Source organism: Ursus arctos, chromosome X (genome assembly GCF_023065955.2).
Source record: "Ursus arctos isolate Adak ecotype North America chromosome X, UrsArc2.0, whole genome shotgun sequence".
Classification (NCBI taxonomy): domain Eukaryota; kingdom Metazoa; phylum Chordata; class Mammalia; order Carnivora; family Ursidae; genus Ursus; species Ursus arctos.
In genome coordinates, this window is record NC_079873.1 from 104,675,600 (window position 1) to 104,689,454 (window position 13,855).

The 13,855-nt window shown below is 38.3% G+C and overlaps 1 protein-coding gene across 1 annotated transcript in view; it reads left to right on the plus strand.

The window, feature by feature from the left end:
• Positions 1-13,855, plus strand: part of GABRA3 (gamma-aminobutyric acid type A receptor subunit alpha3) — a 370,374-nt gene that overhangs the window by 105,147 nt on the left and 251,372 nt on the right. Inside the window, exon 2 of the mRNA XM_048213585.2 lies at positions 2,824-2,989. Coding sequence (XP_048069542.1) covers positions 2,850-2,989 — 140 coding nt within the window. The 5' untranslated portion in view covers positions 2,824-2,849. The remainder of the gene's footprint in view (positions 1-2,823; positions 2,990-13,855) is intronic.

A 13,855-nucleotide genomic window follows, 5' to 3' on the forward strand; every position in this document is an offset into this window, starting at 1 on the left:
ATGTCTTAACATGCATTATAATAATGATGTTTGTTAACAAAATGTTATAGCGGTGTCTGGGTGGCTCAGTCAGTTAAGCGTCTGCCTTCAGTTCAGGTCATGATCCCGGGGTCCTGGGATGGAGCCCCACATCAGGCTTTCTGCTCAGCGGGGAGCCTGCTTCTCCCTCTCCCTCTGCCTGCTGCTCTGCCTGCTTGTGCTCTCTCTCTCTGTCAAGTAAATAAATAAAATCTTTTAAAAAAAACCTCAAAACCAAAATGTTATGGTAGTTGAAAGACACATATTATTTCCAACCTCCTCTATATGTGATGGCTGTCTTCTCATAGTTACACGAACATGTACCTTAGTCTGAGTATATATAACATTGTTTTCTTTTTATGCATCACGTATCATAGTTTTCTCCTTCCGAATCATGAACATTTGTTTCTGTATCATTAGCATCTATTCTTAGTGTGAGAACAATTGCTGCTTATTTACCATAAGCATAACCCATTGTATATAGTAGGATAGTGTAGTTGAACACACACTATGGATCTCTTTGCTCATGCAGTATAGCTATCTTCTCCTATACCCAGGATTGTTGCTCATATACTTCTGTTTTCTGAGCATCTGTTGTAGTTCTGTCTCATATTCCATGGATTATTTTTGCAATTTGACTTCATTTCTTATAACAAGTCTCTTTGTTCCTGTAGACTAATTGTCAATTTTGTATCGTGATTATTTGAGCATTAACATTTGTCATGTAATCATACAACATTTAGGGTATACTAAAGCACTTTGGATGTTCAAGCATATATCATGGTTACTGTTCATACTGCAGCTGATTTTCATGCCCCAGAATCATCTGCTCATGTACCATGTTTTCTTGCTTATATGTTATGCTTTTCTGAACTGTACTGTTTCTGTTCATTTCTGTAAAATGACCATCAACTTTTATACAGTTACTGAATCATGAATGCCACGGCCCATATATTATATTGACCATAAAAAATTGCTGTTTTGTAAAACAAAATTGTCAAATATTGGCAATTTATATGATACAACCTAATATTATGACTATTTCTATCTGTAATGTGGACATTTCCTCATGTCAGAAGTTCATCTTCTCCAGTATCACAGTTTTCTATGCCTGTATCAGATTCTGTTGAGAGAGACCCATAGCTGGTGTATTAAGAACAGGCAGATTATGGCCTGATAAATGAAGAGGCACAAGCCACCCACACAAGGTCAACAGATAGCTCCCCCAGCATCTGAGCTTCCACTTTGGGGAGGCGAAAACCCAGGGGTTGTTTTGATTGCAGGTGCAGTTTTAATACATTCACACAAAAGAAGTAAAGTCACAAGATTTATTCACTTACAAATCCCACAACAGGGAAGTGTAATGAGCTGGGGGAAGGGTAGTACTCCTTCCCAGGTGACAAGATAGCAGAATATAGAGAGCAGGGTTACAAGCACCTATTATTTATAAGGTGGTTGGGGTGGAGATCACTAACATTTTGTGGGCTCAACTCTAAGTGGTTATTTTAAAAGATTCCCTGGGAAAAGCAAAGCAGGAACTTGTAGTGGGAATCCTAAGCTTGGATCCTTATCTAAATGTCCAGACTCTGAGTATGAGCAAGTTTGCCATACTGTAAAATGCCAAGGCAACAGCTCAAAATAGATGTTTTCTCATCACAACGATTCAAAAAGACAATTGCGTACAGAACGTAGTGGCTACTTTTTTAGGGGTGGGATAAATTTAAAAAGACTTGTTCTTCATCTTCTTATCAACCATAATAGCTCCCCAGCATGTATCTGTATTACATATTAGTCCCTTGCATAAACTTTCCTTGGAAAAAAATTTTAAAGCCTTTCATTCTCTCTGGAAGTTAATCTACTGATATGACTTAAAAAAATTATGGTGTTGGGTCAGAATTAGGTCTCCTTCAAGTGGTCAATGTCTCAGATTCAAAGAAGCTATAAGGTTCAGAGATAGCAAGAAAGTGCCACTTTATACTGTTTTCTTAAGCTCATGTCTTAGGTAAACATCTACCAGTCCAGAGTTCATAAAATAGCCTTGCACATAGGCAACTCTAAATTACATAATACTATCATCAGTATAATTTGCTGAACTTTTAGGGTCTTCTGTACTAGGATGATAAACTTGGATTTCCTATGTTGTGGCCTCTATATGGGGCTGATTTGCCCTCAAATATCTCTTTATGGGGAAACATTATATTCTTATTCAGGAGCCATGGTGTCTCATCATTCAGCATTTTCTCAACCTGATTCAGAGGAAACAGTTCATCTACTCCAAGACCTTTGATCTTTTGGAAAATTGCTTAATGGTATCAAAATGAGAATCAATCCCAAAAATGCTATAAAGAGAGTTCAGGTTTTAATATTCTAATATTTCCTACAATATTGCACAGTTAACTATGGCAAAGGCATTTGTGAGAGTAAAGATCAAACAGGAATGGGGAAAATAAAATGAAGACATGAGAGATTATTTTAAACTCTTGAATTATGAAGAAGTAACTAAAGCTGAGAGAAGAGAGGGAAAGAGATGAAACTGTAACCTAAGACTCTGAATTACTGATTTAGAGCTCTTTATTCTTTCTTGGATGGACTTTGGTATATTCAAGAAAGGAGTATGTTGGGAATAAATTTTGGTGGCATTGATGAACTGGGGAAAGGGGATTGTCACATTAATCATTTAATAACTGGATACTAGGAAAGTTAAATAACTCTAATAGAATTGAATAAAATCTTTTTTTTTTACCTTTTTCTTTTTTGTCTTCCACTCCTTCTCCTTCCTCTTTTCCCTGAACATGGATCTTACAGGTCTCTCTAAGTTGGTGCCTAAGAAGATGATAGTCACAAAAATGAGTCACTTCTACACAACCAGCCTTGGGCTTCTTTTCCTGATTAATATTTTTCCTGGAATAACTGGCCAAGGGGAATCAAGACGACAAGAACCTGGGGACTTTGTGAAGCAGGATATTGGCGGGTAAGAACCCTTACCTCCTAGAACAAAAGAAAACTGTGATAATTTCTTGCCTTAGACCAAAACTTTTTATATTTTTCATAGATGAATTCAAGTACTCTGGTTCCTGATATATAGACACTACATTTATTTTATTGAGCTGTATTTGTTTCTTGTTTTTATTTAAATTCAATTAAGACATGATGTGATGAGCCCTGGGTGTTATATGTAACTAATGAATCATTGAGCACTACACCAAAAACTAATAATGTACTATATGTGGGCTAATTGAATTTACATTGTATTTTTTAAAAAATCTGCTCAGACTCTCAGGGTAGAAAGAGATCTCAAAGATCTTGAGCAACTCCCTAGCTCATCTTTAAATTCCCTCTGTAACGTTGTCAAATGCTTTTTCTGCATCAATTGAGAGGATCATATGGTTCTTGACTCTTTTCTTGTTGATATGATCTATCACACGGATCGATTTGCGAATGTTGAACCACTCTTGCATCCCAGGGATGAATCCCACTTGGTCATGATGGATGATCCTTTTAATGTACTGTTGGATCCTATTAGCTAGGATCTTGTTGAGAATTTTGGCGTCCATATTCATCAGGGATATCGGTGTGTAATTCTCCTTTTTGATGGGGTCTTTGCCTGGTTTGGGGATCAAGGTAATACTGGCCTCATAGAATGAGTTTGGTAGTTTTCCTTCTGTTTTTCTTTTTTGAAACAGTTTCAGGAGAATAGGTATTATTTCTTCTTTGAATGTTTGGTAGAATTCCCCCAGGGAATCCGTCAGGCCTTGGACTCTTGTTTTTCGAGAGGTTTTTGATCACTTCCTCAGTCTCTTCATAGTTAATTGGTCTGTTTATATAATCAATTTCTTCCTGTTTCAGTCTTGGTAGTTTATAGGTTTCCAGGAAGGCATCCATTTCTTCCAGGTTGTTTAATTTATTGGCATAAAGCTGTTGATAAATGTTTCTAATGATCTTTCCTATTTCATTGGTGTTGGTTGTGACCTCTCCCTTTTCACTCATAATTTTATTAATTTGGGTCCTTTCTCTATTCTTTTGAATAAGTCTGGCCAGTGGTTTATCGATCTTATTTATTCTTTCAAAGAACCAGTTTCTAGTTCTGTTGATTTGCTCTACTGTGCTCCTGGTTTCTAATTCATTGATCTCTGCTCTAATCTTGATATCCTGCTTTCTTGTGCGTGGGTTAGGCCTGTTCTTCTGTTCCAGCTCCAGCTTTTTGAGGTGAGAATATAAAAACTGCATTTTAGATTTTTCTATTCTTTTGAGTGAGGCTTGGATGGCTATGTATTTTCCCCTTAGGACTGCCTTTGCAGTGTCCCGTAGGTTTTGGACCAATGTGTTTTTATTTTCGTTGGTCTCCATAAATTGTTTAATCTCCTTAATTTCCTGGTTTACCCAATCATTCTTGAGCAGGATGAGTCTTAATTTCCAAGTGTTTAAGTTTCTTCCAAATTTTTCTTGTGATTGAGTTCCAGTTTCAAAAGCATTGTGGTCTGAGAATATGCAGTGAATAATCTCAGCCTTTTGGTGTCAGTTGAGACCTGTTTTGTGATCCAGTATATGGTCTATTCGGTAGAAAGTTCCATGTGCATTTGAAAAGACTGAGTATTCTGTTGTTCTGGGGTGTAGTGTTTTGTATATATCTATGAGGTCCATCTGGTCCAGTATGTCATTCAAAGCTCTTGTTTCTTTGTTGATTTTCTGCTTAGGTGATCTGTCTATTGCTGAGAGTGGAGTTTTGAGGTCCCCTACTATTAACGTATTATTATCTATATGTCTCTTTATTCTGGTTAAGAGTTGGCTTGTTTATCTAGCTCCTCCCCTCTTGGGGGCATAGATATTTAAGATTGTCGTAATGACTTGTTGGATACATCCTTTAAGAATAATATAGTGTCCTTCTGTATCTCTAAGTACAGTTTTTAGTTTAAAATCTAATCTGTCTGATATGAGAATTGCTACCCCAGCTTTCTTTTGAGGTCCATTGGCATGAAATATGGTTTTCTATCCCTTCACTTTCAGTCTGGATGTATCTTTAGGTTCAAAATGAGTCTATTGTAGACAGCAAATGGATGGGTCTTGTCTTTTTATCCAATCTGCAACCCTGTGACATTTTATAGGGGCGTTTAGGCCGTTCATATTGAGAGTGATTATTGAGAGATATGGTTTTAACGATGTCATGTTGCTTGTGAATTCTTTGTTTCTATAGATTGTAAATTTCTGTTCTGTATTACTCTTGGGGCCTTTTTACTTTTAGAGAACCCCCCCTTAATATCTCATGTAGGGCTGGCTTGGTGGTGGTTACAAATTCCTTCAGTTTCTGCCAGTCTTGGAAGGTTCTTATTTCTCCATCAATTCTTACTGACAGCCTTGCTGGATAAAGGATCCTTGGCTGCATGTTCTTCTCAGATAGAGCTTTGAAAATACCCTGCCAATCCTTCCTGGCCTGACAGGTCTCTGTAGACAGGTCTGATGTTATTCTGATATTTTCCCCTCTATACGTAAGGATTTTCTTCCCCCTGGCTGCTTTCAATACTGTATCTTTGGATCTAATATCTGTGAATTGCACTATGACGTGATGTTGTGTAGGTCTGTTCTCATTGATCTTGGGAGGGGTCCTCTCCGCCTCTTGGAGCCAAATGCTTGTTTCCTTTGCCAGATTAGGGAAGTTCTCAGCTACAATTTGTTCAAATATCTCTTCTAGACCTCTCTTTTTCTCCACCCCCTTGGGGATGTCAGTGATTCTGACATTGGAACATTTCATTGAGTCATTAATCTCTCGTAATCTACATTCTCGAGATTGGATTTTTTTGAGCCAAGTTTCTTTTTTAACTTTCTCTTCTACCATCTCATCTTCCAATTCACTAATTCGTTCTTCTGCCTCATTTACCCTGGCCATCAGAGCGTCTAGTTTGGAGTGCATTTGATTCATAGCATTTTTAATTTCTGCCAGATTTGCTCTCATTTCTGCCCTTAGACATTCTATATTCTCATTAATATTTTCATTAATATTTTTTTCAAGCCTACACATCATCTTGAACATTGTTACTCTGAACTCCATTTCTGACAATTTGGTTATATCCATATCCATCAGTTCTGTGGCAGAGGCCACAGACTCTGTATCTTTTCTTTGTTGGGGGGGATTTCTCCTCCTTGTCATTCTGATGACGAGAGGTTGTGGGGATACACAGAGCCCAAATTATTGATCAGGACCCAGGCAGTGTGCACTTGTTTTATAGGGACCTTAGTGATGTGGGCTTCTTGATTTTTCAGCCTGCCTTCTGGAGGAGGGGCCTGCCGCGCTGATACTCAGGCAACCCTGTTTGGATAGAGTTGCCCCATCCCCTGCGAGGGGGGTTGGGGATTGGCACAGTGTGAACTGGTATTTCCGGGCTTTTATTCTCTGGCGGCTTTCCCTGGTGGTTTTCTATGACTCTTCTGAGAGTCAGAGCAGCAGTGGCCATATCCTAGCCTCTGTCTCAGAACAGAGAGATTGCAGTCTGCTCTCCAGTGAGCCCTCCTGGCCACTCTAGCTCTGTTTCTGTCAGTGCTGCTAAAAACCCTGTGGTGTCCCGGCTTGTGCGCCCCACAGCTGCTCTCCCAGCCCTCATTTCTAGGGCTGGCACATCTCTGTCCTTTGTGCTTCTAACACCATCAGCCACCCCCCAGTTCCCGCACACTCTTGAGCTCCCAGTTTCAGTCTAGTTCGAGTGTATGCTCTGGAGCGCTGGTTTCCAGTCTGGTCACACGCGCGTTCCGGGCTCATGGTCTCAGTCTGCTTTCTCGCGGGTGTTGGTCCACGAGTTTGGCTGGCTCCCCAGTGCAGGTAGCTATTGCTTGCTGGTGCCGAAGCACGGTGGCTCCCTCCCCCTTCTGTTTATCTTCCAATATCTGCGTGCGGATTCACGGCTCCCTGCTTTGTACCTTAATACTCAGCGCTGGAGATGTTCATTTGTAGAGATCCAGATGTATCTTCCTGCATCTCAGGCTGATTTCATGGGTGTTCAGGATGGTCTGGTATATATCCAGCTTGATTTGTGGGACCAGCTGAAAAAGGGGTGCCCTACTCCTCCATCATCTTTTTCCCCTCCTCTTCATCTTTTCTTAAAATCTTAAATAAAATTTTTGAACACAACATTCCCTTCTCTTTGTGATTTTATGATCATCATAAAGAACATTCATTATGATAATTCTATATTTGTATTTTTTTGCGTGTCTCCATGCTCAGTGTTAGTTGCGGCCTCTCCTGTTTACAGTGGTTTGTTTACATCCTGTTGGTGCTTAGAAAAACCAGATAGCCAAACCTTTTAGTAATTATATTAAAGAGGACTTCAAGAGATCCTCCTTGAAAAAGCCAAGATAGTGGTAGGTTAAAATAAGGGAATTAGAAATGTTTTGGGGGGCTTACCATCTTCCAAGTCCAGTGCAATTCATGCTTTGGAAGGATGAGACTACTAAAACCCTGGCTGTAAATATTAGGGTTGGCACTGTATTTGTATTTGCTAGAAATAAAAAACCAATACAACCTACAACTATGTGGTATATGCTGGTAGTCTGATACTTAGCAGAGTTGCTTCTTTTTCTCTGCTTGTTTTCATACCTTCTTAATGATGTTCCTTGTGTGTTAAAAATATCCATTTGCTGCCTTGTTTTATCCACCTTTTTCAGGTTTTTATCTAAATTCCAGTTAGTCAACATACAGTGTAATAGTGGTTTGGGGTGTAGAATATAGTGATTCATCACTTACATAGAACACCCACTGCTCATCACAAGTGTCTTCCTTAATCTCCGTCACCTTTTTAACTCACCCCCCCACCTCCCTTCTAGTAACCAACAGTGTGTTCTCTATAGTTAAGAGTCTGTTTTATGGTTTGCCTCTCTCTTTCCCCCTATGTTCATCTATTTTGTTTCTCAAATTCCACATATGAGTGAAATTATTTGGTATTTGTCTTTCTCTCACTGACTTACTTCACTTTACATAATACACCCTAGCTCCATCCACGTCTTCACAAATAACAAGATTCCATTCTCTTTATGGCTGAATAATATTCCATTGTGTGTGTGTGTGTATGTGTGTGTGTATACATTATCATTTATCCATTTATCAGTTGATTGAAATTTGGGCTCTTGATGTAATGAGCACTGGGTGTTATATGCAACTGATGAATCACTAAACTCTACCTCTGAAACTAATAATACACTATATGTTAATTAAATTTAAATTAAAAAAACATAAAAAATGTAGTCTCTTTCCATAATTGAGCTATTGTTGATAATGCTGCTAAAATATTGGGCTGCATGTATCCCTTTGAATCAGTATTTTTGTATCCTCTGGGTAGATATCTAGTACTGCAATTGCCTGGTTGTAGGGTAGTTCTATTTTTACCTTTTTGAGGAACCTCCATACCTTTTCCCAGAGTGGCTGCACCAGGTTGCATTCCTACCAACAGTGTGAGATGGTTCCCTTTCTCCACATGCTTACCAACATCTGTTGTTTCCTTTGTTGTTAACTTTAGCTATTCTGATGGGTGTGAGGTGATAGTTCATAGTAGTTTTGATTTGTCATTTGCTGAAGATGAGTGATGTTGAGCATCTTTTCATGTTTCTATTACCCATCTGGATGTCTTCTTTGGAAAAAACGTCTATTCATGTCTTCTGTACATTTCTTAACTGGATTATTTGTTTTTTGGGGTGTTAAGTTTGATAAGTTCTTCACAGATTTTGGATACTAATCCTTTATCAGATATATCATTTGCAACTATCTTCGCCCATCCCAATGGCTGCCTTTTAGTTTTGTTGATTGTTTCCTCTCGTGTGCAGAAGATTTTCATCTTGGTGAAGTCTCAATAGTTTATTTTTGCTTTTGTTTCCCTTGCCTCTGGACATGTCTCTAGTAAGAAATTGCTTCAGCCAAGGTCAAAGAGGTTGCTGCCTGTATTCTCCTCTAGGATTTTGATGATTTCCTATTTCACATTTAGGTCTTTTATCCATTTTGAATTTATTTTTGTGTATGGTGTAAAGAAGTGAACCAATTTCCTTCTGCATGTGGCTGTCCAGTTTTCACAACACCATTTGTTGAAGTCATTTTTCCATTGGATATTCTTTCTTGTTTTGTCGAAGATTAGTTAACCATATAGTCGTGGGTCCATTTCTGAGTTGTCTGTTCTGTTCCATTGATCTATGTGGGTTTTTTTGTTTGTTTGTTTGTTTTTGTGCTAGTAGCATACTGTCTTGGTGACTACAGCTTTGTATTAGAGCTTGAAATCTGGAATCATGATGCCTCCAGTTTTGCTTTTCTTTTTCAAGATTGCTTTGGCTATTCAGTATAGTTTGTGGTTCCATACAAATTTTAGGATTTTTTTAAAAGGATGGTTTGTTCTAGCTCTGTGAAAAATGCTGGTGGTATTTTGATAGGTATTCCATTAAATGTGTAGATTGCTTTGGGTAGTATAGACATTTTAATAACGTGTTATTTCAATCCATGAGTATGGAATATTTTTCTATTTCTTTGTGTCATCTTCAATTTCTTTCATAAGTGTTCTATAGTTTTCAGAGTACAGATCTTTGTTAGATCTGTAGTTCTGCTGTAGCCTCTTTGGTTAGGTTTATTCCTAGTTATCTTGTGGGTTTTGGTGCCATAATTATATGTGGGGTCAATTACTTGATTTCTTTTTCTGCTGCTTCATTATCAGTGTATAAAAATGCAACTGATTTCTGAACATTGATTATTATCCTGCAGCTTTACTGAATTTGTGTATCAGTTCTAGCAATTTTTTTGTGGAATCTTTGGGTTTTCTATGTAAAATATGTCATCTGCAAATAGTGAAATTTTGATTTCTTCCTTGCTGATTTGGGTGCCTTTTATTTCTTTTTGTTGTCTGATTGCTGAGGCTAAGACGTTCATTACTATCTTAAATAGTAATGGTAAAAGTGGACATCCTTGTCCTGTTCCTGACCATAGGTGAAAGGTTCTCAGTTTTTCCCCATTGAGGATGATATTAGCTATGGATCTTTTATATATGGCCTTTATGATGTTGAGGTATGTTCCCTCTGTCCTACTTTGTTGAGGGTTTTTTTTTTAAGATTTTATTTATTTATGTGACAGAGAGACAGCCAGCGAGAGAGGGAACACAGCAGGGGAGTGGAAGAGGAAGAAGCAGGCTCTCAGCAGAGGAGCCCGATGTGGGACTCGATCCCCGAACGCCGGGATCACGCCCTGAGCCGAAGGCAGCCGCCTAACGACTGCGCCACCAGGTGCCCCTGTTGAGGGTTTTTAATCAAGAATGGATGCTCTACTTTGTCAAATGCTTTTTCTACATCTATTGAAAGGATCTAATGGTTCTTATCTTTACTTTTATTAATGTTGCTTATGATGTCAATTGATTTGTAAATATTAAAGCACCCTTGCAGCCCAGGACTAAATCCCACTTGATTGTGGTGAATGATTCTTTTAATGTACTGTTGGATTCAATTTGCTAGTATTGAGAATTTTTGTATCCATGTTTATCAGGGATATTGACCCATAATTCTCTTTTTTAGTGGGGCCTTTGTCTCATTTTGGAATCAAGGTAATGTTAGCCTCATAAAATGGTTTTGATTTTTTTCCATTTCTATTTTTTGGAACAGTTTGAGAAGAATAGGTATTAACTCTTCTTTAAATGTCTGGTAGAATTCCCCTGGGAAGCCATCTGGTCCTGGACTCTTGTTTGTTGGGATATTTTTGGTTACTAATTTGATTTCTTTGCTGGTTATCAGTTGGTGAAAGTTTTCTATTTCTTATTGTTTCAGTTTTGGTAGTTTATGTTTCTAGGAATTTATCCATTTCTTCCAGAATACCCAATTTGATGGCATATAATTTTTCACAATATTGTTTTATAATTGTTTGTATTTCTGTGCTGTTGGTTGTGATCTCTCACATTTGTGATTTTATTTCTTTGGGTGCTTTCTCTTTTCTTTTTGATAAGTCTGGTTAGGGGTTTATCAGTTTTATTAATTCTTTCAAAGAACCAGCTCTTAGTTTTGTTGGTCTGTTCTCCTGGAGTTTGTTGTTGTTGTTTGTTTGTTTATTTCTATATCATTTATTTCTGCTGTAATCTTTATTATTTCCCTTCTTCTGATAGTTTTAGACTTTATTTGTTATTCTTTTCTAGCTCTTTTAGGTGTAAGGTTAGGTTGAATATTTGCTTCTTGAGGTAGGCCTGTATTAGATATACTTCCTTCTAAGGACTGCTTTTGCTGTATCTCAAAGGTTTTAGACCCTTATGCTGTCATTTTCATTCGTTTCCATGCATTTTTAAAATTTCTTCCTTAATTTCCTGGTTGACCTATTCATTCTTCGATGTGATGTTCTTTATCCTCCATGTATTTGTGGTCTTTCCAGATTTTTTCTTGTGGTTGACTTCAAGTTTCATAGCGTTGTGGTCTGAAAATATGCATGGTATGATCTCAGTCTTTTTGTACATGTTGAGGGCCGATTTGTGACCCAGTATGTGATCTGATCTTGAGAATGTTCCATGTGCACTAAAAAAAAAGTGTGTTATGCTTTAGGATGAAATATATGTGTTCTGAATATATCTATTATATCTGGTCCAGTGTGTCATGCAAAGCCATTGTTTCCTTGTTCGTCTTCTGCTTAGATGACCTGTCCATTGTTGTAAGTGGGGTATTAAAGTCCCCCACTGTTACTGTGTAATTACCAATGACTTCCTTTATGTTTGTTATTAATTATTTTACATATTTGGGTGCTCCCAAATTGGGGACATAAATAATTACAATTGTTAGATCTTGTGGATAGAGCCCTTAATTTTGATGTTATGCCCTTCTTCATCTCTTGTTAGTCTTTCATTTAAAATCTAGGTTGTCTGATATAAGTATGGCTACTCTGGCTTTTGACATCCATTAGCATGATAAATGTGTCTCTCTCCCCTCACTTTCTTCTTCTTCTTTTTTAAACAATTCTTTGTTTATTTTAGAGAGAGAGAGAGAGCAGGGGGAGGGACAGAGGAAGAGGGAGAGACTCTCCAGCAGATTCCCTGCTGAGCAGAGATCCTGACACAGGGCTCAATTACAAGACCTTGAGATCATGACCTTATCTGAAATCGTCCGCTGCCCATCCAACTGAGTCACCCAGGTGCCCCTTCATCCCCTCACTTTCAACCTGCAAGTGTCTTAAGTGTAAAATGATTCTCTTGTAGGCAGCATATATGTGGGTCTTGTTTTTTTGTTTTTTTTTAAATCTATTCTGACACCTTATGTCTTTTGATTGGAGCATTTAGTCCATTTATATTCAGCATGATTATTGATAGATATGAATTTAGTTCCATTGTATTACTTGTTAAGTCATTTTTTCTGGAGATTTTCTCTGTTCCTTTCTTTTCTTTGTAACTTTTGGTCTTTCTTTCTCACTCAAAGAGTCCCCTTTAATATTTTTTGCAGGGCTGGTTTAGTGGTCACAAACTCCTTTAGTTTTGTTTCTCCGAGAAACTCTACTTCTCCTTCTATTCTGAATGACAACCTTGCTGGACAGAGCATTCTTGACTGCAGATTTTTCCTTTTGAGTACATTGAATATATCATGCCACTCTCTTCTAGCCTGCCAAATTTCTATTGAGGGGTCTGCTGCTAACCTTATTTGCTTTCCCTTAGGTTAGGGACTTCTTTTCTCTTGCTGCTTTTAGGATTTTTTCATTGTCTCTATATTTTGCAAATTTAAATACTATATGTCTTGGTGTTGGCCTGTTTTTGTTAATTTTGATGGGAGTTCTCTGTTCCTCCTAGAATAGGATGTCTGTTTCCTTCCCTAGATTAGGGATGCTTTCAGCTATAATTTGCTCAAATAAACCTTCTGCTCCATTTTCCCTCTCTTCTTCTGGGACTTCCATGATACAAATGTTATTATGCTTTATGGATTCTTTGAGTTCCCTAAGTCTACATTTGTGATCCATTCTTTCCCTTTTCTTTTCAGCTTTGTTATTTTCCATAATTTTATCTTCTGTATCACTTATTTGTTCCTCTGCTTCTTCCATCCTTGTGGATCATTATGTCCAGTTGGTTTCACATGTTGGTTACAGTATTTTTTTATTTCAGCCTGACTAGTTTTTATGTCTTTTATCTCTGTGGTAAGGGACTCCCTGGTGTCTCTTCTGTGCTTTTCTCAAGCCCAGCTAATATCCATATGATTGTTGTTTTAAATTCTGGATTAGGCATATTACTTATATCTGTTTCAATTAGATCCCTGACCATGACCTTTTCTTACTCTTTGGGATGAATTCTTCCATCTTGGTATTCTGTCTAGGTCTCTGTCTTCTTCTATGTGTTAGGGAAGCCTGTTATGTTTCCTGCTTCTAAGAGTGTTGGCTTTATTAAGAAGAGGTCATATACTGTTCAGGGCCTGGCACTTCAAGAAGTGTTTCTGGTGTATGCTGTGTGCACTTTGCTACTGTGTTTTGGCTGCTCTTTCCCTCAGGTCAGTCCTCTGCAGTTTCTCCTTGCCTGCAGTGGGGAGTTTTTGGACCTTGTCCAGAGTATGGCAAGTTTTAATGAGGTGTGCTCTGGTCTGCTTGTTTAGAGACCTGTTGCTATTTCCATTAGAGCTGAAGCTTTGTAGCACTCTATGGTCAGTAGATGTGGTATATGCAGGGGTGGGGTTTGTACTGGTCTTCTTCAGGAGGGGCCCATTGCTCTGGTTCTCAGGCATGCTTGCCCTAGAAAAGTAGCACCTCAGAGTACAGGGTGGCAGGGCTTGATGTAAGCAGTGTAGGCCTTCACTTGTTGGTGCTGTGCTGCTTAATGAAATTCATTTATTCTAAGGGGTGGGGGAGAGAAGTGGCAGCAGTTCCCTCCCTTGTCCCCAGAGA